Source organism: Aptenodytes patagonicus, chromosome 2, assembly GCF_965638725.1.
Source record: "Aptenodytes patagonicus chromosome 2, bAptPat1.pri.cur, whole genome shotgun sequence".
Taxonomy (NCBI): domain Eukaryota; kingdom Metazoa; phylum Chordata; class Aves; order Sphenisciformes; family Spheniscidae; genus Aptenodytes; species Aptenodytes patagonicus.
The window spans coordinates 116,334,977-116,357,183 of NC_134950.1; the positions used below are offsets into that span (position 1 = coordinate 116,334,977).

Below are 22,207 nucleotides of genomic sequence, written 5' to 3' on the forward strand. Positions count from 1 at the left end.
ATGCAGGCTTTCCTTCAAGGTCTCCCATTAGAATCTGAGTGAGGCAAAAAATACTGCTCTACAGACTGGGCGACATTTTCAAATGCCCTTACAGGCAGCCCTTGTCCCTGTGATTTTCAGCAAAACTCAAACTCCTAAATGACTTGCACATACGTTGTGCTATGAGCTGTTTTAATCTGGAAGTAAATACATATAACAGACGTTTACATGTAGGGACCTGAATAACTCACAGGACTATCTCCTTCCCCACCACCACCTTTTTTTTTCTTTTAAAAGCTCTCTCTGGTTCTCCTCTCCACCCTTTCTATGAGTCAGTATGCTCTTTTGTAGATGATCTCCCAATTCTACCCTCCCAGCCTCAACCCCCACTGCTTCCTCTCCTTTCACTTTTCAAGCAAGTTGGAAAAAAAGAGAGCTCTCCCATCTGACTGTAGCTGTCCCTGCTGCATCAATATGTGTATAGGAGCATATTTAAATTGTGTATTCAGACTCTTTGCTTAGCAGACACCAGTAACTGCTTACTGCTAGTGAATCCCAGAAAACCAGCTGCTCCACAGGAGGCATGGGAGGAAGTGTGATCTGAGCATCATTTACAGTAACCATCTGAACTGCTCAGCCTTGCAAGGGGATTTATGCTCTACTTCTGCTCCTTTGCCCTTGGATGCTTGCTGTAGCTTGTGCCATGCGCTCTGCAGGGACTCCCTGCATGCCACAACTGTAGCTCAAGGGCTCTGTACAGTTTTAGCTGTTAAAAATTGCACAGATCTTATGTTTAATTTGTGCTAATCTTGGTGTTGAAATGAGATTTGCGCCAAGACAGGATTCGTGCTACAGATGGATATTGTGCAACTTTCTGTCTTGGCTAGAGTTTTGTGCATGAATAGTATCTGTCCCTAGGAGTGTAAGAAATCACTCCTAAAGTGATGACACAGACCTACTAATAGCCATTCAAAGTGTCACATTAATAACAAAATGACTCCACAGCTTGACAGATATGGAAGAAAAGCATGGAACTTATCATACATGTCTATATGCATCTTAATAACTAAATTGTCTCCTACATCTCTCTCTCCAAGAAGGATTATGACAATCCTCTCCTGCTACATGCCTGAGCTCACATAGGCTTCTCCACCCAATGTCACCAATTGCTAGGTGTGGAGGTCCTCCCAAAGAAGGCAAGGCAGACTGCTGTAACATGAATTGGACTCCTTGGCAGAGACACAGCCTTTCAAACCTCTTCTTGACAGCCATGTAGAGCTATGGCTCTCTGAGAGCTCTGTACCCCCTTTCTTGGCCAGGAAAATTCAAAAATCCCCAACATGGACATTACCAATTTTTTAGAGGAATCCTGATTCCACTGAAGTCAACCAGCTGAGTTTATTACAACCAGTTTCACCAGAGTTTGAGCTGCACTCTTAATCTACTGCAAAATTTTAATTCTGGTTTCTTTGTATTTATAATCACACCTTCAAAACGAATCTGCTTTTCAAATATCCAAGACAACTGCAGACAAATTTTGGCAGAGGCCTGGAGCAGTACTGAATCTGCTGGAGGAAGGACTATTGCTCAGCTACAATTCAAATTTAAGCACAAAGTTGGGCTTAACACTGTCGGAGAAAATTTTGCACTGTCACGGGGCTGAACAACTTTTCTCAAGCCATCAATTACTTGGAAAACCTAACTTTTCAAAGAAAACAAACAAAAAAACACTCCAAGGACCAGGAACTGGATTCTCATTTCACCCCCGCAAACACATTGGTATCAATGAGGTCGTTCTTTCCAGTATTTACAGCACAGTTCAGGAGATCAAAAACAGCCTTATGAATCCAAACAAGCCCTTCTAGAAAACCTCCACTTTATCCAAATCCCCAGTGTTTTGAGAGCAATTCGCATCTGTAGAGGTATGTTTCACAGCTACTATAGTGTTTTAATGGGTCAGCCCTAATATGTGAACTTCTATCTTCCCTCATCTACCAGTCAGGATCAGAGTCAGATGGTTTCTAGTATTTTGAAGGGGCTGAAGTGATTTTTTGATGGAACAAGACAAGAGAGAGTGGAACAGGAAAATCTCACATGAATTGCAGGAAGAAAAAGAAACACACTAAATGAAAATCCTTTCAAGGGCTGAGTTGGGTTTAATATAGTGTTTGAATCCACCAAAAGCTGGCAGATTAGGAGATGAGCTGGCCTCACAGCCTTTAAAAAATGCAAACACACACACATATGCAGAGGATTTTTCAGTGCTGTCTTCCATCGGGTTTTATTTCTTTCTGTATGGATTCCTATCCCACCGAGACAGTTTTAAAAAAGAATTCCAGGAAGAGGATCTTAATTTCCCTTTAACCCTAGGTTTAAATTCATCTTCCCCAAAATAACTTTTTTTCATATCCTTGTTTCATATGCAGGATTGAAAGCTTTATAGCAGTGATATTTGAAAAGCACTGAATTTAATATTACAAAGAGAGCCCCTTTCTTCTATGACAGACTGTGGTCTTCTTTTTATGACTACTGAAATAAATAATTGCTTTTTGGGCTGCAGGTATGATTCATTTGTACTACCTCCAGAAGAATAAAAGCTTTTTGATGATTATGGCAAAAACTAGAGAGTGTATATTATTTCTTAGTCAAAATTTTAGTTTTAAACATGAAGTCTTCTCTCTTTCGTTACCTACAGGACTCATCTATTGATTTAAGATTCAAATAAAAGTCACTGGGTGGAACAAAGTAACGGAAGGACTGTGGCAAAATGCATCAGTTTACTGAATTACTACACCTCCAAACACCGTACTTTTTAATTAACTTTTCCTGAAGTTGCTGTTCTGCTATTTAACAGAATAGCAGAACATATTCTCTCCTCTGTCCATTTGTCAGGCATGAGATTAGCAGCTGGCAGCACTTCTCCTGTTCCCCTTGCTCCTTCAAGGACTATACTGCAGGCAGTATAAAACAAGCTGTTATGGGTTAGTCTAATGGTAAAATTCAGCCCTTCTTCACACTATGGGGAGAACAATATTACGGATCAACCAGACCCCGACAAACCTTAAAACTAGTTGAGTCATTCATACCCACAGAGTAGCTCTCCCAAACTAAGAATCTCTTGGCCACACTGGAGCACTGCTGCCTCCAGCACATACCCAGCACCCACTCACTAACCAGTGAGACCTTCTTAATCCTTCTAGGAATCATGACAACCACAGGAAAAGTGAAATTCAGACCTAAGAGGACTACAGAGAGGTTTCCTGACATGGTTCTCAGACAAATAATCCCTGTCTATGATCATTAGGAAAGCTAAACGAGAAACAGGGTGGCAGCAGCTGTATTTAAGTACAGTTGAAGGTAGCTCAGTTCTGCTCCCAGCGTGAACAGGGCTTCAGTTTAAACCTAGACCCTCAGGAGGTTCAGGAGGACTGAAACCAAGACCAAAAGACAGCCCGAGTGCTTCTCTCACCTCCGGAAACAAATTAGCATATGCATATTTTCCACTTGAAAACTAATTTACACATTTCCTAACAAAGTGGTGCTTTCTGAGGGGCTTTTTTAACCTCTACTATCTGCTGCCAGCTAAAATATTTGGGGACAAAGCCCACTGTGTAGAGCGTGCCTCTGGAATTGAAGGGAGCTCTCTGTTTTCCTGTTTACGATGGCCATGTAAATGAAAATGAAGCAGATCAGGGTACTGTCACTGGCAGAACCAGCTGTTCTGTATGTGACATTTTTCAACTAAGGAAACCTAAAAATATCGTAGAGCACATACAGATAAGCCAGGGAAACATAACTGAGCAGTAGCACTCTAACACTTGCTAGATCGTCTTCAGTCACCAAGGCTCCATGTTTTCCCATTGAAATCAGTTGCTGCTTCACCATTTACTTCAAGAACAAATCTGGATCTTACACAAATGTTTGCACTGGGACCTGTTCACCGTCAATAGGATGTATGGTGCTTTGCAAAGGAAGCTGAGGATATGCCCTAAGTGCTGAAATACTGTTCCAGATCTTCAGCAAAATCATGAAGTTTCAAAGACACTGATTTACATGTGTTTCTATCTTCTTTCCCCATCAGATTTCTTAGATCAATTCTACATTGACAGGTTTGAGCAGGAGAGTCCAAAGAACAAGTTCGAAGTCGAGCATCACATTTGAGTCGCAGTTCAGAGATTGCTGCTGTTTGTCACATCATCTTTGGCAGCATAAGAAAGTACTACACTGACAATGAAGGGATTTATTATGTATTTAGCAATTTAACATTATAATCCCAGCTACTAGGAAGAAGGTTAAAGTCCATTTTCTCTCCTCTCTTTCTGCAATGCTTAAAGCATTGCAGGGGCACCAGCACATACCAGTGATGCTGGTACTACTGTAATAGCTAGAAACCAATGTTTTATTTTTCTGCATAAAAGCAACCAAAATCAAACCGAAAATATCTCCAAGCTGGGTCTTCAGCTGCCATAAACTAGCACATCTCTACTGAAACTAGCAAAGCTCTTTGGATATATGCCTCTTCATTCTTCAATGCCATCAGACACGACACCTAATCCTAGTGTTGAAAAGGGCTTCACTGCTTTCTCTGTTCTTGAGAAATAGGGAGGTGAATGAAGCCACTTCATGGAGCTTTAAGAGTCCTAATTAGAAGATGGGAGTTCACAGTCCCACAGCTAGGGGTCCAAGTGCTAAAACAAGAACACCTCAACACAGCCACCACTGCTCATACCTCCCTAGAGAAACCGTCAGCTTGAAAAGCAACCAGGCAGTCATATTTTGAAATCAGGTCTCCAAGCTCTGCTGCTAACAATGCCCTGTAATGGGTCCCACCTAATCTTAACCGCTACGTTTTGCAGAGCAGAAGGTCCCGAGCTTAACAGAGTTAATAGCAATCATAGGAGAGTGAAGGGCGGACTCATATGTAACTCCTGTGTATACAGTGTCCAAGCCCAGAGCTGAATAAGGCAAGTCTGAATAAAAGACTGCCTTCTGTACAGGATCCATGGGGCAAGGAAGACAGAACAGAGCAAGAGACTCAAGACCCTTTTTCTGGCAGCAGCAGCTACTGAAAGCCATAAGCAAACAATCAACACATCCTTAAGAAACACAGTTTCTTGCAGGCTGAGCTTGTCAGCCTTCATGAGTGAGCACTGCTTTGGAATAAGAGGCAACTGTTCAAAGGCAGGCCCCACACGAGGAAACAAACGGACATCCCCGCAGCCCAGCAGCAGCCGAGGAACCGAGGAGATCCGCTCCTGAATTAAACACACATTCAGCAGGAGTGCATGTATACACCAGTGGTGTGCAGAGGTGGCTGGCAGCCCATCAGCAGCCAGGGAATGAGACCGTGTGTGTGCTTGTGGGGACGGGGAGGCACGGGGTGGTAGGGAGGCACCACTTGCGCCCAGCGGCACTCCAAGGAGGCATGCAGCCCTCTGGCAGCCAAGAAAGAAAGCCCTATCTGAGATATCCCTGAAGGGATGTGAAGCTGCTCCAGTCTGATTCATTTATGATGACGATGAAACTCAGAAGCGGGTCTGTTTCTGGGAGGTCCCTGCTGCAGGGAAAGCTGGTGCGTTCCTTCCCAGGGAAGACAAAACCCTGATGGCTGCATGTCTGGTACATGCAGCCGTTTTGCTGGAGTAAGCTCCTACAAGGAAAAATCTGAAGTAAACCTATCCCTGACATTCTGGCATGACATAAGAAAAAAGGGCAAAATTGTCAGTTCTCAACTTTCAAGATTTTCCCCAGAGAGTTTCATATACCTCTAATGGTACCTTTGCCCAGGAAACAGCTTATTCAGAAACGTTTCCTGAAAGTTTATTAATAAACCACTAAAAGATCCTTTTCTAAGCTGTGATTAAACCTAAATTAATATCTAATAGATCATGCTTATTTCGTAGATCCCTGGTTTGAGACACCCAAATATTTTGCCACAGATGACCTACTGCCCAGTGAGGCAATTTATCACGCTCCCTTAAATCTGAGAAAACACTATAGGTCCACTGACTTGATTCTCTTATAAATTGCTGCACAGAATCATTAAGCCATGAATATGTATATGGCAAGTAAAAATATTTCAGTGATGTTACTGAATTAGTATTTTAGCTCATTCTTAAACAGTAAAAGCAAAAGGAATCTGTATATGGCCTAAGGATCATCGCCTCATACTGCTATGCTTACAAAGCAACTAGGCTGTCCTGACCAAGGAGAGCTTGTCCTGACGTATTGGAGAGATACACAAGGGAAAGGTGAAGGAAATCCTTCCACTCCACTCCAGAGGCAAATTCAATATCTTGTCTGGCTCTTACAGAAACATATGACTCATGTTGCAACAGACACCTGGCTTCAGCCTCACAAAAACCTGCCCTTTGCATGCCGTCCAAAAGACCTCCCTATTCCTTGAAAATACACACCCCATGCCCAAACCTCCAAAGGCCAACCATCCTGCAGGACAGAACTGTACCAGGCACACAGCAAAAAAGCCCTCACCAGACTTGCTTAAGCAGAGAACACACTACATTGGGAGAGTCTGAAAAGAGCCTCATCTTAACCACCCCTTCGCAGCCTTTGGGTTTCCATTCCCTTCAAACCAAGCAGGCTGAGACGGGGTGAAAATTAAGAGCCCCCTTCCCTGCCCCCTGGAAAAGCCAGGTATTGCAAGAGGTGATGAATATTGGTTCATCCACTGAGTCACGGTGAGTAAACACACCAGCTGGCACTGGGGGTGGGAAGACGGAGGAAGGTACCAGAGTTGCCACGGGTGAAGTCCTACCAAGGAGATGTCCAACCCAACGCTGAGCACCTGAGACTTTAAATCATCACAGCCCTGCTGGTTTAGGAAGCGGTGTCAGGATCAAATTACCTACTGGGTATCTGCCTGCTGCAGACTACAACTCCCCAGGCAGCTTCAGCCAGCAGTGTGCTCACTCCCACTACCTGTATAACACTGCTCTGGTAGCACTGTTGTGCCTTGTAACTGATTCCTGTGGGATATGGCTGTCGGTGTACCAGGAGCAGGGAAGAGAGGCGTCTTCTCAAGTAGTATTGATCTCTCCAGGATGAAGCATCTTATTTAAGAGTTAATTAAGATGACTGTGCACATCTAATGGTTCTTCTTACGCATATAGGCTTGCATAAAAATGGACAAGAAAAACCATGAAACATGATGCCAAACCTCAGTTTGCAACCAGTTTGTGTGTGTGTGTGTATGCACAAGCTAAAAGCCTCCATAAAATGACCAGGAATGGAAAAATCTTCTACAGTCTTTAATTAGAGCAGAACACATTTCAGTTTTCATCTTGTGATCAAGAATTCTACAGAAAATCTATCTCCTCTTTAGGCAAAGAAATCTTGAAACTCAGAAGGAGAAAGAACGTGTTTGTTACACTCACACACACTGCCAACAGAAAGGGCTATACTGAAAAACAGCCTGAGGTTTAGTTATTACATATCTAGAATAAGTCTTACAGTTTTGCCAAATTTCCAAAAGGTAGAGGAGACCGGAGCTTGATGTATATACGCAGACACTGCCTGCATACGCAGACACAGCAGGAGAGATCCTAAACTACAATGCTGCTGAAGAATTTTCTATGAACTTCAGGTGGAATCTGAATCAGCATGCTCCTAAACTCCGTATTAGACAGAAATTCAAGGACTCCTAATACTACAGCATGGCACAGACTTGAAAATAAGAGGGTTTGTTTTGTGTGGCTGTTCTATTTGGAAGGCTTACAAGACAGCTGTCATCTACTTTGATTAAGTTCCTTCACAAAACAGGATTCCTGGAGCGACGCCTTGAAAGAAATACATATTCATGCACGTCTCTTAGACTGCTTGGAGTCCTACAGAAGTTTTGGATATGCTTTACAAAATATGCCATCGCTGCTCACACAAAATAACACTCAAAGAGCAACTCAAGTTTAACTTGGACCCATTTGTTTTCAGTTATTAGACTCTTTCTAAATTTTCTTGCTTCTGCTGTTTCTTAGCCTCCTTGCTCCCTTCCCTCCCCCCTTTCCCTTGAGGGCTGAAGAAAAAACCCAAACAGTTCTGAACACAGGGCAGGATGAAACTTAACATGGTAATGCTCCTCTTTGCCTTGCCCAAAAACTGATGGGCAAATAAATGCTTTGCTGCCAGTAATGGATCTTATTGCTGGTAGACAATATTTTACATACTGAGAATCTGAAAAACACGCCAGACATTGACTCTAAATAAGCTACACAAACTCTACAGCCTATAAACTTTTACTTTTCTGCAGCACCAAGTTCTTCTTTAAGCACAGGTACTTTTTTTCTACTCAGGAGGCAGTGTCCCATCATTTCATGGCAAGTCAGGCTTAATGTATAAATTAATAAGTACAATCCAATCCATGGAATATGAATTTGCTGCCATTACAAATGCTGTTAGGAATGTTTTCCAATTGTGCCTTCTCTGCCTATTTTGTCCTTATTAACCATGTCAGTGACAGAAATGGTGTACATTTACAGGGGAAAAAAAGTCTTCTGTATGTTGCATCTAAGGGTAACATTACTGAAAACAGAAGATCCAATTAAGTACCATTCAGGCTGTAACAAAACTTTCCTAGTATAGCAGCTAAAGTAATTAGCATCTTAGTAACTGCTTATATCTTACAATGCCTCATTAATGACATTTCTACATTCCCACTGGAAAATGTTTGTTCAATGTAACAAGCAGTTCAATTTAAGGAAGCACATGGATCTATTGCTAAGATTAAGTCACTGTATTTATGGAGAACAGGTGTGGAAACTCCTGGGAGATTTTGAAGGTACCAGCAAGAAAGGAAAAAGAAAGTGCTACAATAATTTTGACAATGGGAGGAAACGGGAGAAGGATATGAAAAAAAGTACGACTTACAAGCCTCGGAGACGAAGCCAGATTTTCTCTATTTGCTCTGGCTGTAGGTATTTCAGAGAGTTGCTCTCAAATTCTTCGATTTCCTTAGTCGGTGACTCCATAGCTGCAGGTTACCGCTTTGGTTAAAGCTCGGCAAGGACGGATGCTGCCCCACGCACACGCTCCACCTTTAATGCTGCCCGGGAGCAGCCAACATTTTTGGCAGCCACTTCTCCCCCCTCCCCACGAGCAGAGCTGCGTGGGCAGCCCGAGAGCGCTCAGGTGTACACGGGGGGCAGCTGCGCCAGCATGCCACCTTACTCGGGCTGACCAAGGGGATTAGAGGCTCATCTCCAGATTGCAAACCCACACGGATTTTTTCTACACCCCCCCCCCCCTTTTTTTTTTTTCACAATAAGCCAAGGATACAATCAGTAATACCAGCTGAGGGATCTTTATCAAGGGAGGAGGGGAGGAAAATCCCTTGCTGACAACTGAGCTGTCTGCATGGGCAGCTGGGGAGTCAGGCGGCTGCACTGGTCCCAGAGCTGCACGCTGCCTATGAGGCTGCCCCCCATGGCCGCCACACGAGTGGCAGCCCACGGTCCCTCCGGGCTCACCCCCCCCCGCCCTGGCATTATTTTTTTTCCACTTACCAGCAGTGCTGCCGACAGGCTTGAAACCTGACAACTGAGGAAAAAGTCGTCTGTCAGCATAGCCCAGGCACGGCTTCTCTCTCTGCCTCCCTCTCTCCCGCACACACACGAACACAGGCGCGTGAGAGAGAACAGGCTATTGGAGAAAGGCTGGGTCTGATTAAAAACCCAACCGAGCCAAACCATTTTAAAAAAAAAAAAAAAGAAGGGTAAATTACAGAAAGTGAGCGACTCATTCCTGGCAAACAGCCATCTGCTTCATTGCAGTCAGCCTGCTTTCCTAAGAAGAGAGCGACGCGCAGCACAGGCTGTAAGGCTTCAACTGGGGCAAAACCCACTTTTAAAATAAATAAATCAGTAAAACACCATTGCCTAAAGTACCCCAAAACATGGCAGGGGAAGTCCGTACACTGAAGAGAGATCAAGCCCAACACATTAGTCACGGATATATCGACGCCTTTCAACAAGAACCACAAACAATACATTAAAAGAGAATACATTATTCATAATGCATGAGGCTTGAAACAGGACCTATGGATCAAACTCAAGAGGTTTGCACAGGGGAGGTTAAAACCTAGTTCTGCAATAGGACGCCTGCCTCCGGGTCCCCTGAGGCACCCCCATACTGACCCCAGGCACAGCAGGGACCAAGATACGGGGCATCCCTCTCTACACCTGCAGGGTTCCTGCTCTGGGCAGGAGGAAGGACAGGGGTTTCCTTCATTGCACTGACCCAATCAATCACCTCCCAAACTCTGCCAAGATCCCCTGCATTCATCTCTTTTGTTAAGGTTATTGATGTGGTGCTTTCAGCCGAAGCCACTAGAGCAGAGAGAAAATAACTGCTAAAACATTGTCCTAGCCTTAACACGTTTTGTCACATATTGCAAAAGTTGCCTCTTGAGAAGCAGAGCCTGCAACAGAGGAGTTCACCATGTGAGGGAAGACAGGCTCCGGTGAAAATATGCTCGATGGTGATGACTTCCAACTTCAGTTGTGCAAGTCCACACACTGACAATCTGAGTAGCTTGTGGAAATGTGATGAATACATTAAATAGCCTAATCAAGCAAGCCCTGTTTAAAGGACTTAAATCAGTTCTTAGTCATGTAACTTGACTACTTCAAAATCCAGCCAGGCAAAGTAAAAACAGACCATCCTGCCTGCACAGAGACTCTCCTACCCCATGGGAAAAAAATAAAATTGCAGATTTATACATCTATACAAAATCAGTGGGGTTTCTGCTTTGGGATCTGTTGTGTGCAAAAGGGCATTTAACTGGGCTCAGGCTCTGAAACTGTGCTGCTGAGTTTGTGCAACAATTTACCAATTCACTCTCTTGTTTCTGCATATTCAAGAGTGCTTTTCATACACAGGAAAACTAGAAGCCTTGCATCCATTACTGCAAAAGGCAGTTTTCACCGGGGTGGGGTGGGGAGGGAAGAGTTAAAAAAAGTTTTGAAGTAAAACCACAAGTCTTTAAACTTTTCTTCCAAAGTAGAAAAAGTGCCAGGGTTCATTTTAATTCTAGTGAGATTAGACACGGCTCCATAAAAAGTTATATCATATTGACAGAAAGAGAACAGCCTATACTGAATTAAAGCTTACATTATTAGACTTTTACCAACTTTGTGGCACTTTTGACCTTGTCAATTAGACGACCCAGTCTTACTGATTCATCAGTAAGACCCAGAAGCTCAGCCACATGTTTCATAGGTGACAGGTAATCATTTCCCTACTCCTTATCTCAGTGTCTCCATCTGAGAACCAGCACAGCGTTACCACCTACCTACGGGAAGGATCTGGAGTTCCACTCCCTCATCCTCCCTCCTGATGAGGAGGAGACTGTAAAAGCAAGGCATTATCATCCTTCATTATTTCTGCATCATTTTGCTAACATTCATACAATATGCATTTGATATTAGACTTTCCAAATGCAACCCATCACATTTAAGGAAATCCTTTGCAGCTTTTAGTATTTGCACAAATCAACACAGAGATGCTGAGATTTCTCTTTTGCTATAGGAGGCAACGCTCTCTCACCCTTAGCTCCTACAGGTTTTAGATATTTAAAAAAAAAACACCTCACATGAAAACCAGAGGCAGGTATTCAACCCCGTGGACACGTGGCCTACCACAGTTACATAAAGTGGCCGGCAGAACAAAAATCCCCATTTACACTTCATTTTTTGCTGTACACCTCTTTCAATTCTATTGCTGGATGCACAGAATTGCATTTTTCCCATTCAGCTTTAGTCAGGAGCATTTTCCATGAAGTTTCACTTATTACCAGGAATCATCATTAGAACAGAGATGTATTACCAACATGCCACAACCCATACACTTTTTAAATAACGTTTTCCCTTGAAACGATAAACATATCAGCTCCAGCTCAAGACTAAAATACAAGTCAACAACAATCTGATGCTGGTGTAACCTGTATGTCTGTACCTTACCCGTACGTTATCTATTTAACCAGCAACTCATTCCTTTCCTCAGCAATAATCAGCCAGTCAAGATTAGCAGAACCCAGGTACTTTTCACCTTCACCATGTTATTATTTACTATTCAAATTATGCATTTAAAATACCAGATAATGCCAGAAAGAATACATATATGATGACAGAAGAGAAAAAGTTATGAAGGAAAGCAAAAAAAAATATTTTCAGCTGATATCTAAAAGCAAATAGAGAGGGATGAGACTAAGAATTAAAGCAAAGTTACTATAGACTGAAGAAATATCAGAAAAATTATGAACTAGTGTCATAGTTATGAAGACAGACATGCAGGGAAGAAATATTGGGCAGGCAAAGATAGCAAGGTTGAGAGAAGAAAAAAGAGAACGATGAGATTCTGTGCCAGGCTAGGACACCTCCACAGATCTGAAGAACTAAACTAAGATTGAGTGGATCCTGTTAAAAAGGTGATACAGGAGAACCTCGATATCCTCCCAGCCTTGAGTGGTGCACAGCCTTTTATTTCATTGTATTTTGACCTCCAAGAGATCATAAGCTACCGAATACAAGGACTGTGCATTCTGATAGCTAACTGTAAAATCAAATAAAACCGGTAAGTTGAGACAGGGGCCAAATCAGGTATATGCAGACAAAAATGCCATGGCACTCAACTGTTGACGAAACTGAGGGCTGGACCAATGTGATGTCACAGCAATGATATTTACAGGAATTATGGGCAGAGAGGGGGCTCGCAGTGTTTGCAGGAAACAAGGTGATATGCAAAACATGAACTGGGAGAGGAAAGAGCATTGGCAAGAGCAACACCAGTGTTGGAGCCTGTGGAAGCAAATGGAAAGTCTAAAGGCAGCCACAGAGGAATCAGGAATGTGTCTCAGGATGCTGCTCCTGCCAAAGGCAAACATTTTTACAGTTGTGACACTTAGCTGAAGCTGAAGGAAGTTGACACAAAGACATCAGTTTATCTGCTCAATGCAGGCAGAGATGGCACTGACGAGACAATTGCTGAAGACACTAGGTGGCTTCCTGCCCCATTTGATCTAGTGTTGTGATGCAATTTGGGGCTGGGGCAGGAGGGAGGTCCCTAATGAGATCCCACACAACAGCACCACTGTAGTAACAAAATAAAAGAAGCTATTAGCAAGAGTGTCTCCCCTTCAGTCTCCATTACCTCTCCATTTGGTTTTGTATAGAAGATGACTAGGAAAAAAGTCATTTGAGACTTCCTAAAAATGACGTTTCCTTCCTTCTTTAACAAAATTTTACAGTACAGTAACTTTTTTCCCTCCCATGATAACAGAAACTCCAATAATTCATTAGAGGCAACAAGGAATTCCCAGCAGCTGAAGCAGCATGAGGATCCTACCTACTACCTGGGTCTGTTGCACCACAGATGCTTAGCACCTCAGGCAGTCCGGTCACTTGTGCCCTGGAGAAGGTCACCTCATCCTTGCGATGACATTCAACCACATGCCTGCAACACTAGGTCCAGGGAGTGTCTCTGAAGTACTTGATGTTGATTTCCAGAAAGCTGGTTATTTAATGAATGTTATCCTTCCCATTGCTAGGTGCTAAATCGTATCAGCCATCAGCTCCAAGCAGTTTAAATCCTTTCCTAGGAGTAGTTCTTAAGGAGTTGCCCAGGTACAGCACTGCTGCAATTGTTAACCATCTTCAGTCCTCTGCAACTGAGTGAGATCCTCAAATATAACCAGCAAGCAGCTGAGTCAAGTTGGGACATGTTCAAGGAAAAGAGACAAGTTATGAGGGGTAAAAGCATGAATAATTCCCCAGATGGTCCTCTTTCCTCTTGTGCATTACAAAGGACAACCCAGTATGTTTGCTCTAGGAACCCCTTTTGAATGATACAAAGAACTGCATAAGCAGCCATAGTAAGCAGTTTTCCGACAAGAGCAAAGATGCCCGTACCAGCTTGAAGCATGCTGTCTGCTTACACTCCTCCTGCAGTGTCAGTGGAATATAATGTTATTCTTCACTGCCTGTACTACTTCCTGTTACACTGATGCCCACCGCCGAACAGCTAGCGTGTTGCACATGTCACTGCCTTTCAGTGGTGAGTAAAGCCAATACAAAATATGACGTCTGTCTTTCTGCCCATTTGATTTTAAGGTACACCGGGAGTAACACAGGGCAAAACAGAAATGCAGGATATTGATATCACCATGTTTGAGCTCAAGTTTGGGATTCCTTTGCTCGCTTAAGAAAGTTGCTTTCCTGTCAGTCTGATTTTGTGATAGGTGCCAGCAAGATAGCAAACGCCAGGACAGTGGCTGTGGCTGTAAAATGTTATGAACTTGTCCTGTAAGTATCTACCATGAATACATGTCATCTTGCTTGCCTTGTCCTTAAACTGATGGCTCACCTCATGGTGAGCAAGAGTAGCTTCCAAAACAATAAAGTTTATAGGCTGAGCAAACAGCACTGCTTTAGCTCTTGCACTCACATTGCTGCGTAGAGGTGGCAGGTCACAGGAACACAGCAAGTCCAGCTCCAAAAGGCAGGAATTGCACCATCTGGTTCACTCCATTTAAATTGCTTGACTATCATGACCATCATTTGACAGATGCAGCAGTAAGCCACCTCCTGATGGATTAGCCACGTCTTCAAAGCAGAAGAGAGCTCAGGTGTGCAAAACCCCATGTGCCTGTCGGAGACATCCATTGCCTAGCCTCCAGGGGGTGAAGGCCATGCTGGGAGGTCAGACAGGGCTGTGTATGCAGCACTGCATGCCCCTACAGCTGGAGCAGCACTGCACAAACTTTAACCCACTGTGCTGCATCCAAGCGCCTCTCCAAGCTGTCCCTCAGGAGATGCAAGAGGGATCCAGGACACCATTGCTGCCTTCAAACAAGGTCTAGCCCAAGGGAGATACTGAATTTCACCCTGCTGCTGTGTTACCTGGCATGGGGTCCAGGGCAAGAGGCCTCCTTGAGCCCTGGAAGCAGCTGCCTTGCCTCCTCCACTCGCCTGTGGGAGAGGAGCCGGGACACCTGTCCTGGACAGCTTTCACCTGCTCCCTTCCTAGGGTACTAGGTCAGCTCTGTCAGTGACAGCAAAGGATGAAGAGCAACGCAGAGGTCCCAGGCCAAACAAGCCCTATGCCAGTCTCCTCCTTTATCACAGCACATAGATTTGGGCAATGGTCTTTGCCTCCCCTTCCTCAGCCCAAGACCATACTTGCATTCATGCTGAAAGCCTCTTGATTGTGCCCTGTGCAGGAAGGATCTTAGTAAGGAAGGAGAAGTAGCTGTAATTAAGTGCACTATTCTGTAGGACTGCTGATGCAGGAGGATGCTGCCAACATGCAGCAGAGAGGTGTTAAAAGGCAGCTGAGGAGGGTAGCGTCCACAATGCACCTCCATGAGGGCAGGCATCTTTGCAAAACAGACAAAATACCTGCCCATGCAGGAGTAGGTCTGCCATTCTCAGGGTGGTGGTACAGGTATTTCATACACAAAACAAGTCCAAGGCAGAATAGTCAGAGCCACCTCTGACATACCACACGGCTGTAAACTAGGCTCTGTCCTCAGATAAAACTCCCCAACAACAACTTTCCTTAAAAGCACCTACAGTTCCTTTCTTTTATTTTTTAAACAAAGTCTAGAAAAAGAGTGGGAAAGTTCAGAGTCCTTCTTGCAGACGTCACCAGAGCTAAGTGGGATAGCAATAACATTTAAAAGGCCCACTGAAACGCATCCAAAAATGCTTCCAAGGCAGCAGCCTGTCTGACAGAAACAGCACTTTAGTGAGCACAAGCAAACTGGAACTATAATTTCAAACAGCAAGATTTCTGAAGTCTTTGCCAGACTGCAGTGAAAACAGCTAAGCTACCCCGTGCTGAAAAGGGGTAGCACGGGGTGCTGGAAGCGTGCTGAAATGTTGCCTATTGCTATTCCTACATATCACCTGTGTGAACACGCATTTTCTCCCATCAATTAATCTGATTTGACAGAATGAAAGCTTCAAGCGTTATAACAAGTTCTATAATTAGTACGACTACAATGTATTCATACGTCTGTCCATGCATAAATAATCCAGAATATATTTTATTCTCTTACCACTAATGCCTCCAACCAAAATTGCAGCAGAGTATTTCTCTTTGCTTTCATTATTGCACATCTGAGTCTGGATCTCTGAACTTCAGTTATGGCAAACACCGTGATGAGTCTGCTAGTACCATATTCCAAAATATTATGCTAATACTATATTCAAACAGTTGGTAAAACACTGACATTTCTGCTAATTCTGCTAATGCCAAAATAAGCTGAGCAGATTTTGCTCAGTCTTTATCCTAGCAGGAAAAGTTTCTTGCTCGTTTTCAGTTAAGAACAATTTTTTTGTTGTTGTTTAGGAGGGGCTTAGGAGGAGGGAGAGGGGATCAGCTGTATCACTGAATTGCATTTATCCTATTTATTCTTCATATTGAAATATAAGTGAGTGGGAAATACTTAGACATTGTAGCTGACTTGTATGCATTTTTGAAAAAAATCAGAATTACAGCACTCTGTCCTGAGCAAAACATAACTTCAGAAGGTTGAACTCTGAGAAAAGTAACCACTGTGCTAAGTGTATGAAGAGTTAATAAAAAAAATCATGAGAATCGGAAAGCAAATAAGTCAGACAATTCATCTAATAGCATAATTATCTCTGTCACACTTCACTACAAAATAGATGGTAGTGAACAGAATTACTTGTACCTGATTCAGCTTTTGGCTGCTGAAAAAGCATTAATATTCACCTAAATATTAAGCATTTTTGATAGCAAGAAACTGTCATCAAAGCGTAGATACTTCTGTCCCATTTAGTCAAGAACATTATAAGGTCCTAAGCCTAGTGAATCTGCTCTAAAGAGTCATCATTCAACCATATATTATTCCAGTGTGAACAAGCAATGTATCTGTTAGCATCTAGAGTTACACTGGTATGAATGAGGTACGTTGCTTTCAGATTTTTGTTGCAATTCCACTTTCTAGTTTTATTAAACTAGATCAAGTACTTCTCAAACTGTAGTTTGCAAGTGAAATTTAATCTTTTTCTGCCTAAGATTAGATTTTAGAGCTTGATGGTAACTGACTCACCCCATAGCTGTGCAGCCATTAATACCACCCTAAGTGAGGTTGGAAAACAAGGCTGCAAGGGTCAAGGAGTAGCAATCTACGGGACCGCTAACTGCCTTTAATTACAAGCAATCACCCAGTTCCCTCAGGGCTGGGGAACTGTGATTTCTGCTGCATCCAGTAATTATGGATAGTTTTAGCTTCTCTGTCCGGAAGGAGCACAGATGCAGCTGACCCAGGGAATGCTGCATTTTCAAAAAGTTTCAAAAACAGTGAACGAGAGAGAGAGAGAGAAAATATTAAGACTACTGCTGCATTCCCTGCATCCTAACAACGTGTTCAGTCTCAAGACTGCCACTAAGACTAGGCACGCTATGGACAATTTCAAGCAGGAGTTTTAGGTGAAGGCAAATTTTAGCTTTTCATCTAATAAAATAAACAAAAAAAATTTACAAAAGTGACAGTAAAATCATCAGCACAAAAAAATGCAACTGATGAAGTTGGTGGAAAAGGTACTGTTCATTTAAACTTTTCTTGAGTCAAGTGAATCAAGCTGACAGTTTTGACTAAACGCTCTGGTGACTGGTAAGAATTTTTCTGTCAGATACTATCAACTAATATTGCCACTAAGACAAGTGCATGCCTCTTTTGCGGTCTGTCCTTTTTGACCCAGAGTTGCTCAGTTCTGTGAAGGCAGATTTAAGAAAACTTGCAGAAGCCTTCTTCAACTTGGGAGGCTTACCAAAATGAGAAAATTTCCATGCTGATGACACTTGAAGTTATTACTTAAACCATGGCATTGCAATAGCTCTATAAAAATCACTGTTGCGCTCACTCAGAGCACTGCAACTTTGACAAAAGCATTGTCGCTCTTGAAGGGCATTTTTAAAAGTCTGGGGGGGTTTTAATGACCTTGACAGTGCTAGAAAGCCTTAAAACCTGTATTACTATACATGACAGTTTAGGAAGGAGGCATGAAAGAGGAGTGATGGTTAAGGGAAGAGGAGTTTTATAAAATGCTTTGCAAAAAAGAATGAGGAGAGCTTGAAAACTCATCTATGAAAAGTCTTGGCAAAAGCAGGTAAGATGTGAGTAGTCCAAGCAATTAATTACTTAAAAGAAATATCTAATTAGAGGATTAAACAAGAACTGGCTTTCTAGCCTTTTCCTTTTTCACCAGCAAACATCCAATGAGGTCAAAGTAGAGCATTTTGAGGACCTCAAGCCTCTATACAACTTTCTTGCAGAGTTTCCTGCTCCAGGACATCCTTCACATCTTCAGATGCAAAGGGATTGAATAAATACTGAAGTTTATTCAAAACAAGAACAAAGCTGTCTCAAAGGGTTTTTTTAATCACTACTTATATGTTTGGAAGTAGGAGGTTTTTCGCTTGTCTGTCTCATACACAAAGTACATTTTATTACACAGGCCAGTGCTGCCCCCTGTACCATGATAGTGCTACATTCGATCCTATTTTCAATATATACAAATTACAAAGAATGAAGACAGAAATTATTGTGCATCATATATTATCCCTTCTGGAGTTAGGAAATAAATCTGTGACTATCATGGAATATCTGTGTATATACCATTGAATTTTATCAACTTAAAAGAGTATGGAAGTCATTTATAAACCAGACCTCCACTTCTTCCCCCTTTTGTTTTTTTGGATTAAAATCTGCACAGCTTCTGTACCAGCATCTGTATCAGATTAAAATCTGTCCCAGTTGCTTTTTAGGACTACCACTGCTTTTTGATGCCAGGGAGCCCAAGTGCTATTCCTTCCCTTTTTCCTCATCCACTGTCTCCTGGGGGGAGATAGGTAGCCACCTCTGATCGCTCCACTTGCCTTTGCCAGCAGAGATAGCCATGTCAGGGCTATTTAACTAACCAATTCTGGCAGACTGCAGTCCAAGTGACAAATGTTAGCTTTGGGACCTTATGTAGACCCCTTTCCACCCCAAATGCCCCAATTAAATTAATATTTCCCCTATTTTTCCATGGATAACATGCATTGGACACAGGTGCAAGCAGAAAGTAGAAGCAAAATGTAAAGCCATAGTGCTCTGAAACCAGGGAGTCCATCATCATCAGAGAAATGTCTGCCTGGTAGCAAGGATCTACAACGTACAGGGACCTTTTGCTGAAGTGATTCACAAAGTAGAAGCTTGTTAGTCCGATCTCAGCAGTGTGCCAGGCATCAGAGCTCATAGGAAAGAATAATTAAAGAAAAGGGAAGCGGAATAAAAAGCAACATCTATTTATCACATTGGGTCATGGCTGATTAACCTGGTCTCTGTCTTCCTGAATCTATTTCCTGTGATCATGCAAATGTGGTAGATCTAACATATTTGGAGTTTACAAAGGCCTCAGTTTCAATGTTTTGAAAAAATGGGCACTGGAACAGCGAATTGCAATGTAAGTAGGGACGTGACTAAAAGCAAGACGAGGATGTGGGGTAAATTAGCCCTCACAGGACTCTCTACTGCCACAGCTGGCCTGTCTTCCCTACTTGTCCTTGCTCATGCAAACCCTAAGGGATCAGCTGCTTCAATAGAGCAAAAGGAAGGCTGAAAAGGATTGCAATTGTTCTCTGTAGTTATCAGAGGTAAACACCAGGAAAAAGCCAACAAACCTTTAAAGGAACAATCTCGTCGCAAGAGCAAATGGAAATAAACTTACCCTGAATACAACTGGGAAGCTGGAAGATTTCTAACCACCAGAGCACTAAACCTCTGGAAAAGCCTCCCAGCTGGTGCAGCACGAATGAAAAATCCTACCTCACTTATCTGGAGATGAAGGTTCCTCAGCTTATGCAGGGGTTATATGCAACGCAGCAGGCTAGACCCAGCGACCTATGCTGAGTCCTGTGCCCTGCAGATGTTCCTGCTTCTGCACAGAGAGGTCTTGGGCTGACACCCACAGGGGAGGACAACCAGCTCAGCGCAACTGACTCTCCAGAGAAGGGAAAAAAAAAAAAAGGTAACAGGGGTTTCCTCTGGGAGGAGGAGAGGCAAGAAATTAGTATATTGTTATTCAGTACAAATGGCTCTTGACTTCACAGGAGAAGCTGCTCCAAAGGTTTAAAAGGTGTTCCTCAGAGACCACTCTTCTCTCAGCTCCAACAGCTGAGCTCCCTTGAACAGCTTAAGGGCTTTGGGGCTTCCTTCCTTCTCGTAAGTTGTCTTCTGCTAGAAAGAGGAAAGGCCTGCCCTCAAACCCTGAAGTACCTTTTCCCTGTGACAAAAATAACAGTTTTGTGAGCCTGCAGGTAGGTTTAGGCACTTCACTGCAATGACATACTCCCCATCCTCTGTAGCTACAATTAGCCTTTCTGCCACAATTGATTCTTACATGCTTAAAGCCAGTAATGTTTATAATAAACACAAAAATTACAGAAAAATTGTGATAGCAAGAAAACGTATATATATGGATGTAGCTGTGCAGACTCCAGAGACTTCCCAAATAAAGAGGTTCGCCACAGCAGGGAAACAGTATTGCAGAATGGTTTGTCACAAGGAAGGCTTGAGGTGGCCCCCTTCCCTAGGCAGGTAACAGGAATCCACACCTCAGGATGCACAGGACAGAAGGTTCAAAGGCAGCTCATACCCTCCCTCCTGCTGCTGCAAAACTAAAATCCTCCTTGTCTGCTGGAAGAGCAGAGGATGGCAGCTCCTTTGACTAGAAGGTTTCATAGGCACGTGCCCATTCAGGTGGAATGTGTGAAGGGATTTGATCGTCACTGCCGGCATGTATTCAGAGAGATTACACAGGAGGGGTTGGTACTGCTGTTCCCTCTTTTCATTATCAATTTGTACAGAAAAGTATCCTAAAACAGACTAACTAACATAGATATTGCAAAGAACATGAATACATATGAAACCCTGAACACTGCAAATTACAATCACAGGAAAGAAAAAACTTTCTTGTTAGCAAGAGATTTACAGTCTCCCTTTTGCCTTTCATTTACCACCCTCTCAATCCTGGGGTCTGCATTCTGAAAAGAAACCCACTGACTTGAAGATCAAATCCTTACACGGCTACACTTTCAACTGATGTTTTAAAGTGTGCAGCATTTTATCTAAAAATCATAGCGTTCCTCCTGCATCTACAAGGACAATCTGACTTTCCAAAGCGCTGCTAGAAGATCACAGAGTTTTCAAGCTACAGTTCGCCCTTAGCGTTCACCACTGCCTTGTAGCATTTCACTGGCAACACCAAAAGTTATCAATAGCTAAAAATCTGCTAAGTGATATTTCAAGATAAATCTTGCACTGGAAGAACAAGTGATATTCCTAAAATCCTCATTTAAGCTAATTGCTGCAATTCTCATTTAAATTAGATCCATTGATCAAACTTCAGCAACATCCTGTTCACACTCTCCTCTAACCCGTTTCCCCATTTCCACTGCACGTTACCGCAACCTTGGCCACCAGTGGATGGATTTAAGAATAAATTGAAGTACTGAAGACAGACAACAATAGCACAGGAGGTCAGTGAAATGACTGCCGTAACAGTTCCCACATATGGCATTTGACTGGTGCCTGGGAAGGATGAGGGAGCAAACCATCCCCAAGGGAATCACCATCGCTCATCTCCCTCTCATGGCTTGTTGGTAAAGTTTTGATTTGGCAAAGGGTACTGCTCAGACTCCTTCCTTACCGGCCTGGGCTCAACCACTTTTGCTCACTTTCAGTGTCTGTGTCACTCTTCACCTGCACGTCCAAAGCAGTAGAAAATATGTAGAAACCTCTCAGGCAAATCCTATGCAAGAACCTCCAGAACAGCAACTATGAATGTCCTCTCCGGATGTCTCGGCTTTGGCTTCAGCTTCATCACACTGGTCCACCACATGAAAATCAGTGTACTTTCACATGTTGATGAAGAGTTATATCTGCGATGTAGCAGGAAGGGGCAAACTTATATAAAGGGAAAAAATGGCAGGCCATGTTTTGAAGGGCTCTCAAGTACAATCACTACTTCTCTGATATGAGATGATTTTGGAACTTTCCACAAGTGGCTTGTGAAATTACTTATCTAGGTCACACCTGCAAGAAATTTAAACGGTGTATTGTACATGCCACAGCATAAAAAAAAATTACCCTGGAGAGGCATTTTAATAATAAAGACTACTACAATTAAATCAGTTTGGAACCAAGAAG

At 42.9% G+C, this 22,207-nt stretch overlaps 1 protein-coding gene across 4 annotated transcripts in view; it reads right to left on the reverse strand.

Moving 5' to 3' along the window:
* The window catches only part of PDE1C (phosphodiesterase 1C), a 336,098-nt gene that overhangs the window by 212,318 nt on the left and 101,573 nt on the right, over positions 1 to 22,207 (reverse strand). For 2 of the 4 annotated variants that reach the window (XM_076330828.1, XM_076330827.1), the window contains exons 1-2: positions 9,495 to 9,636; positions 8,860 to 8,962 (exon numbers count right to left, since the gene is read on the reverse strand). The exons of the other annotated variants lie outside the window; for them this stretch is intronic. In XM_076330828.1, the coding sequence (XP_076186943.1) occupies positions 8,860 to 8,960 (101 nt within the window). In that variant the 5' untranslated portion in view covers positions 8,961 to 8,962; positions 9,495 to 9,636. Of the gene's footprint in view, positions 1 to 8,859; positions 8,963 to 9,494; positions 9,637 to 22,207 lie in introns of those variants that run through there. 4 annotated transcript variants of the gene reach the window in all.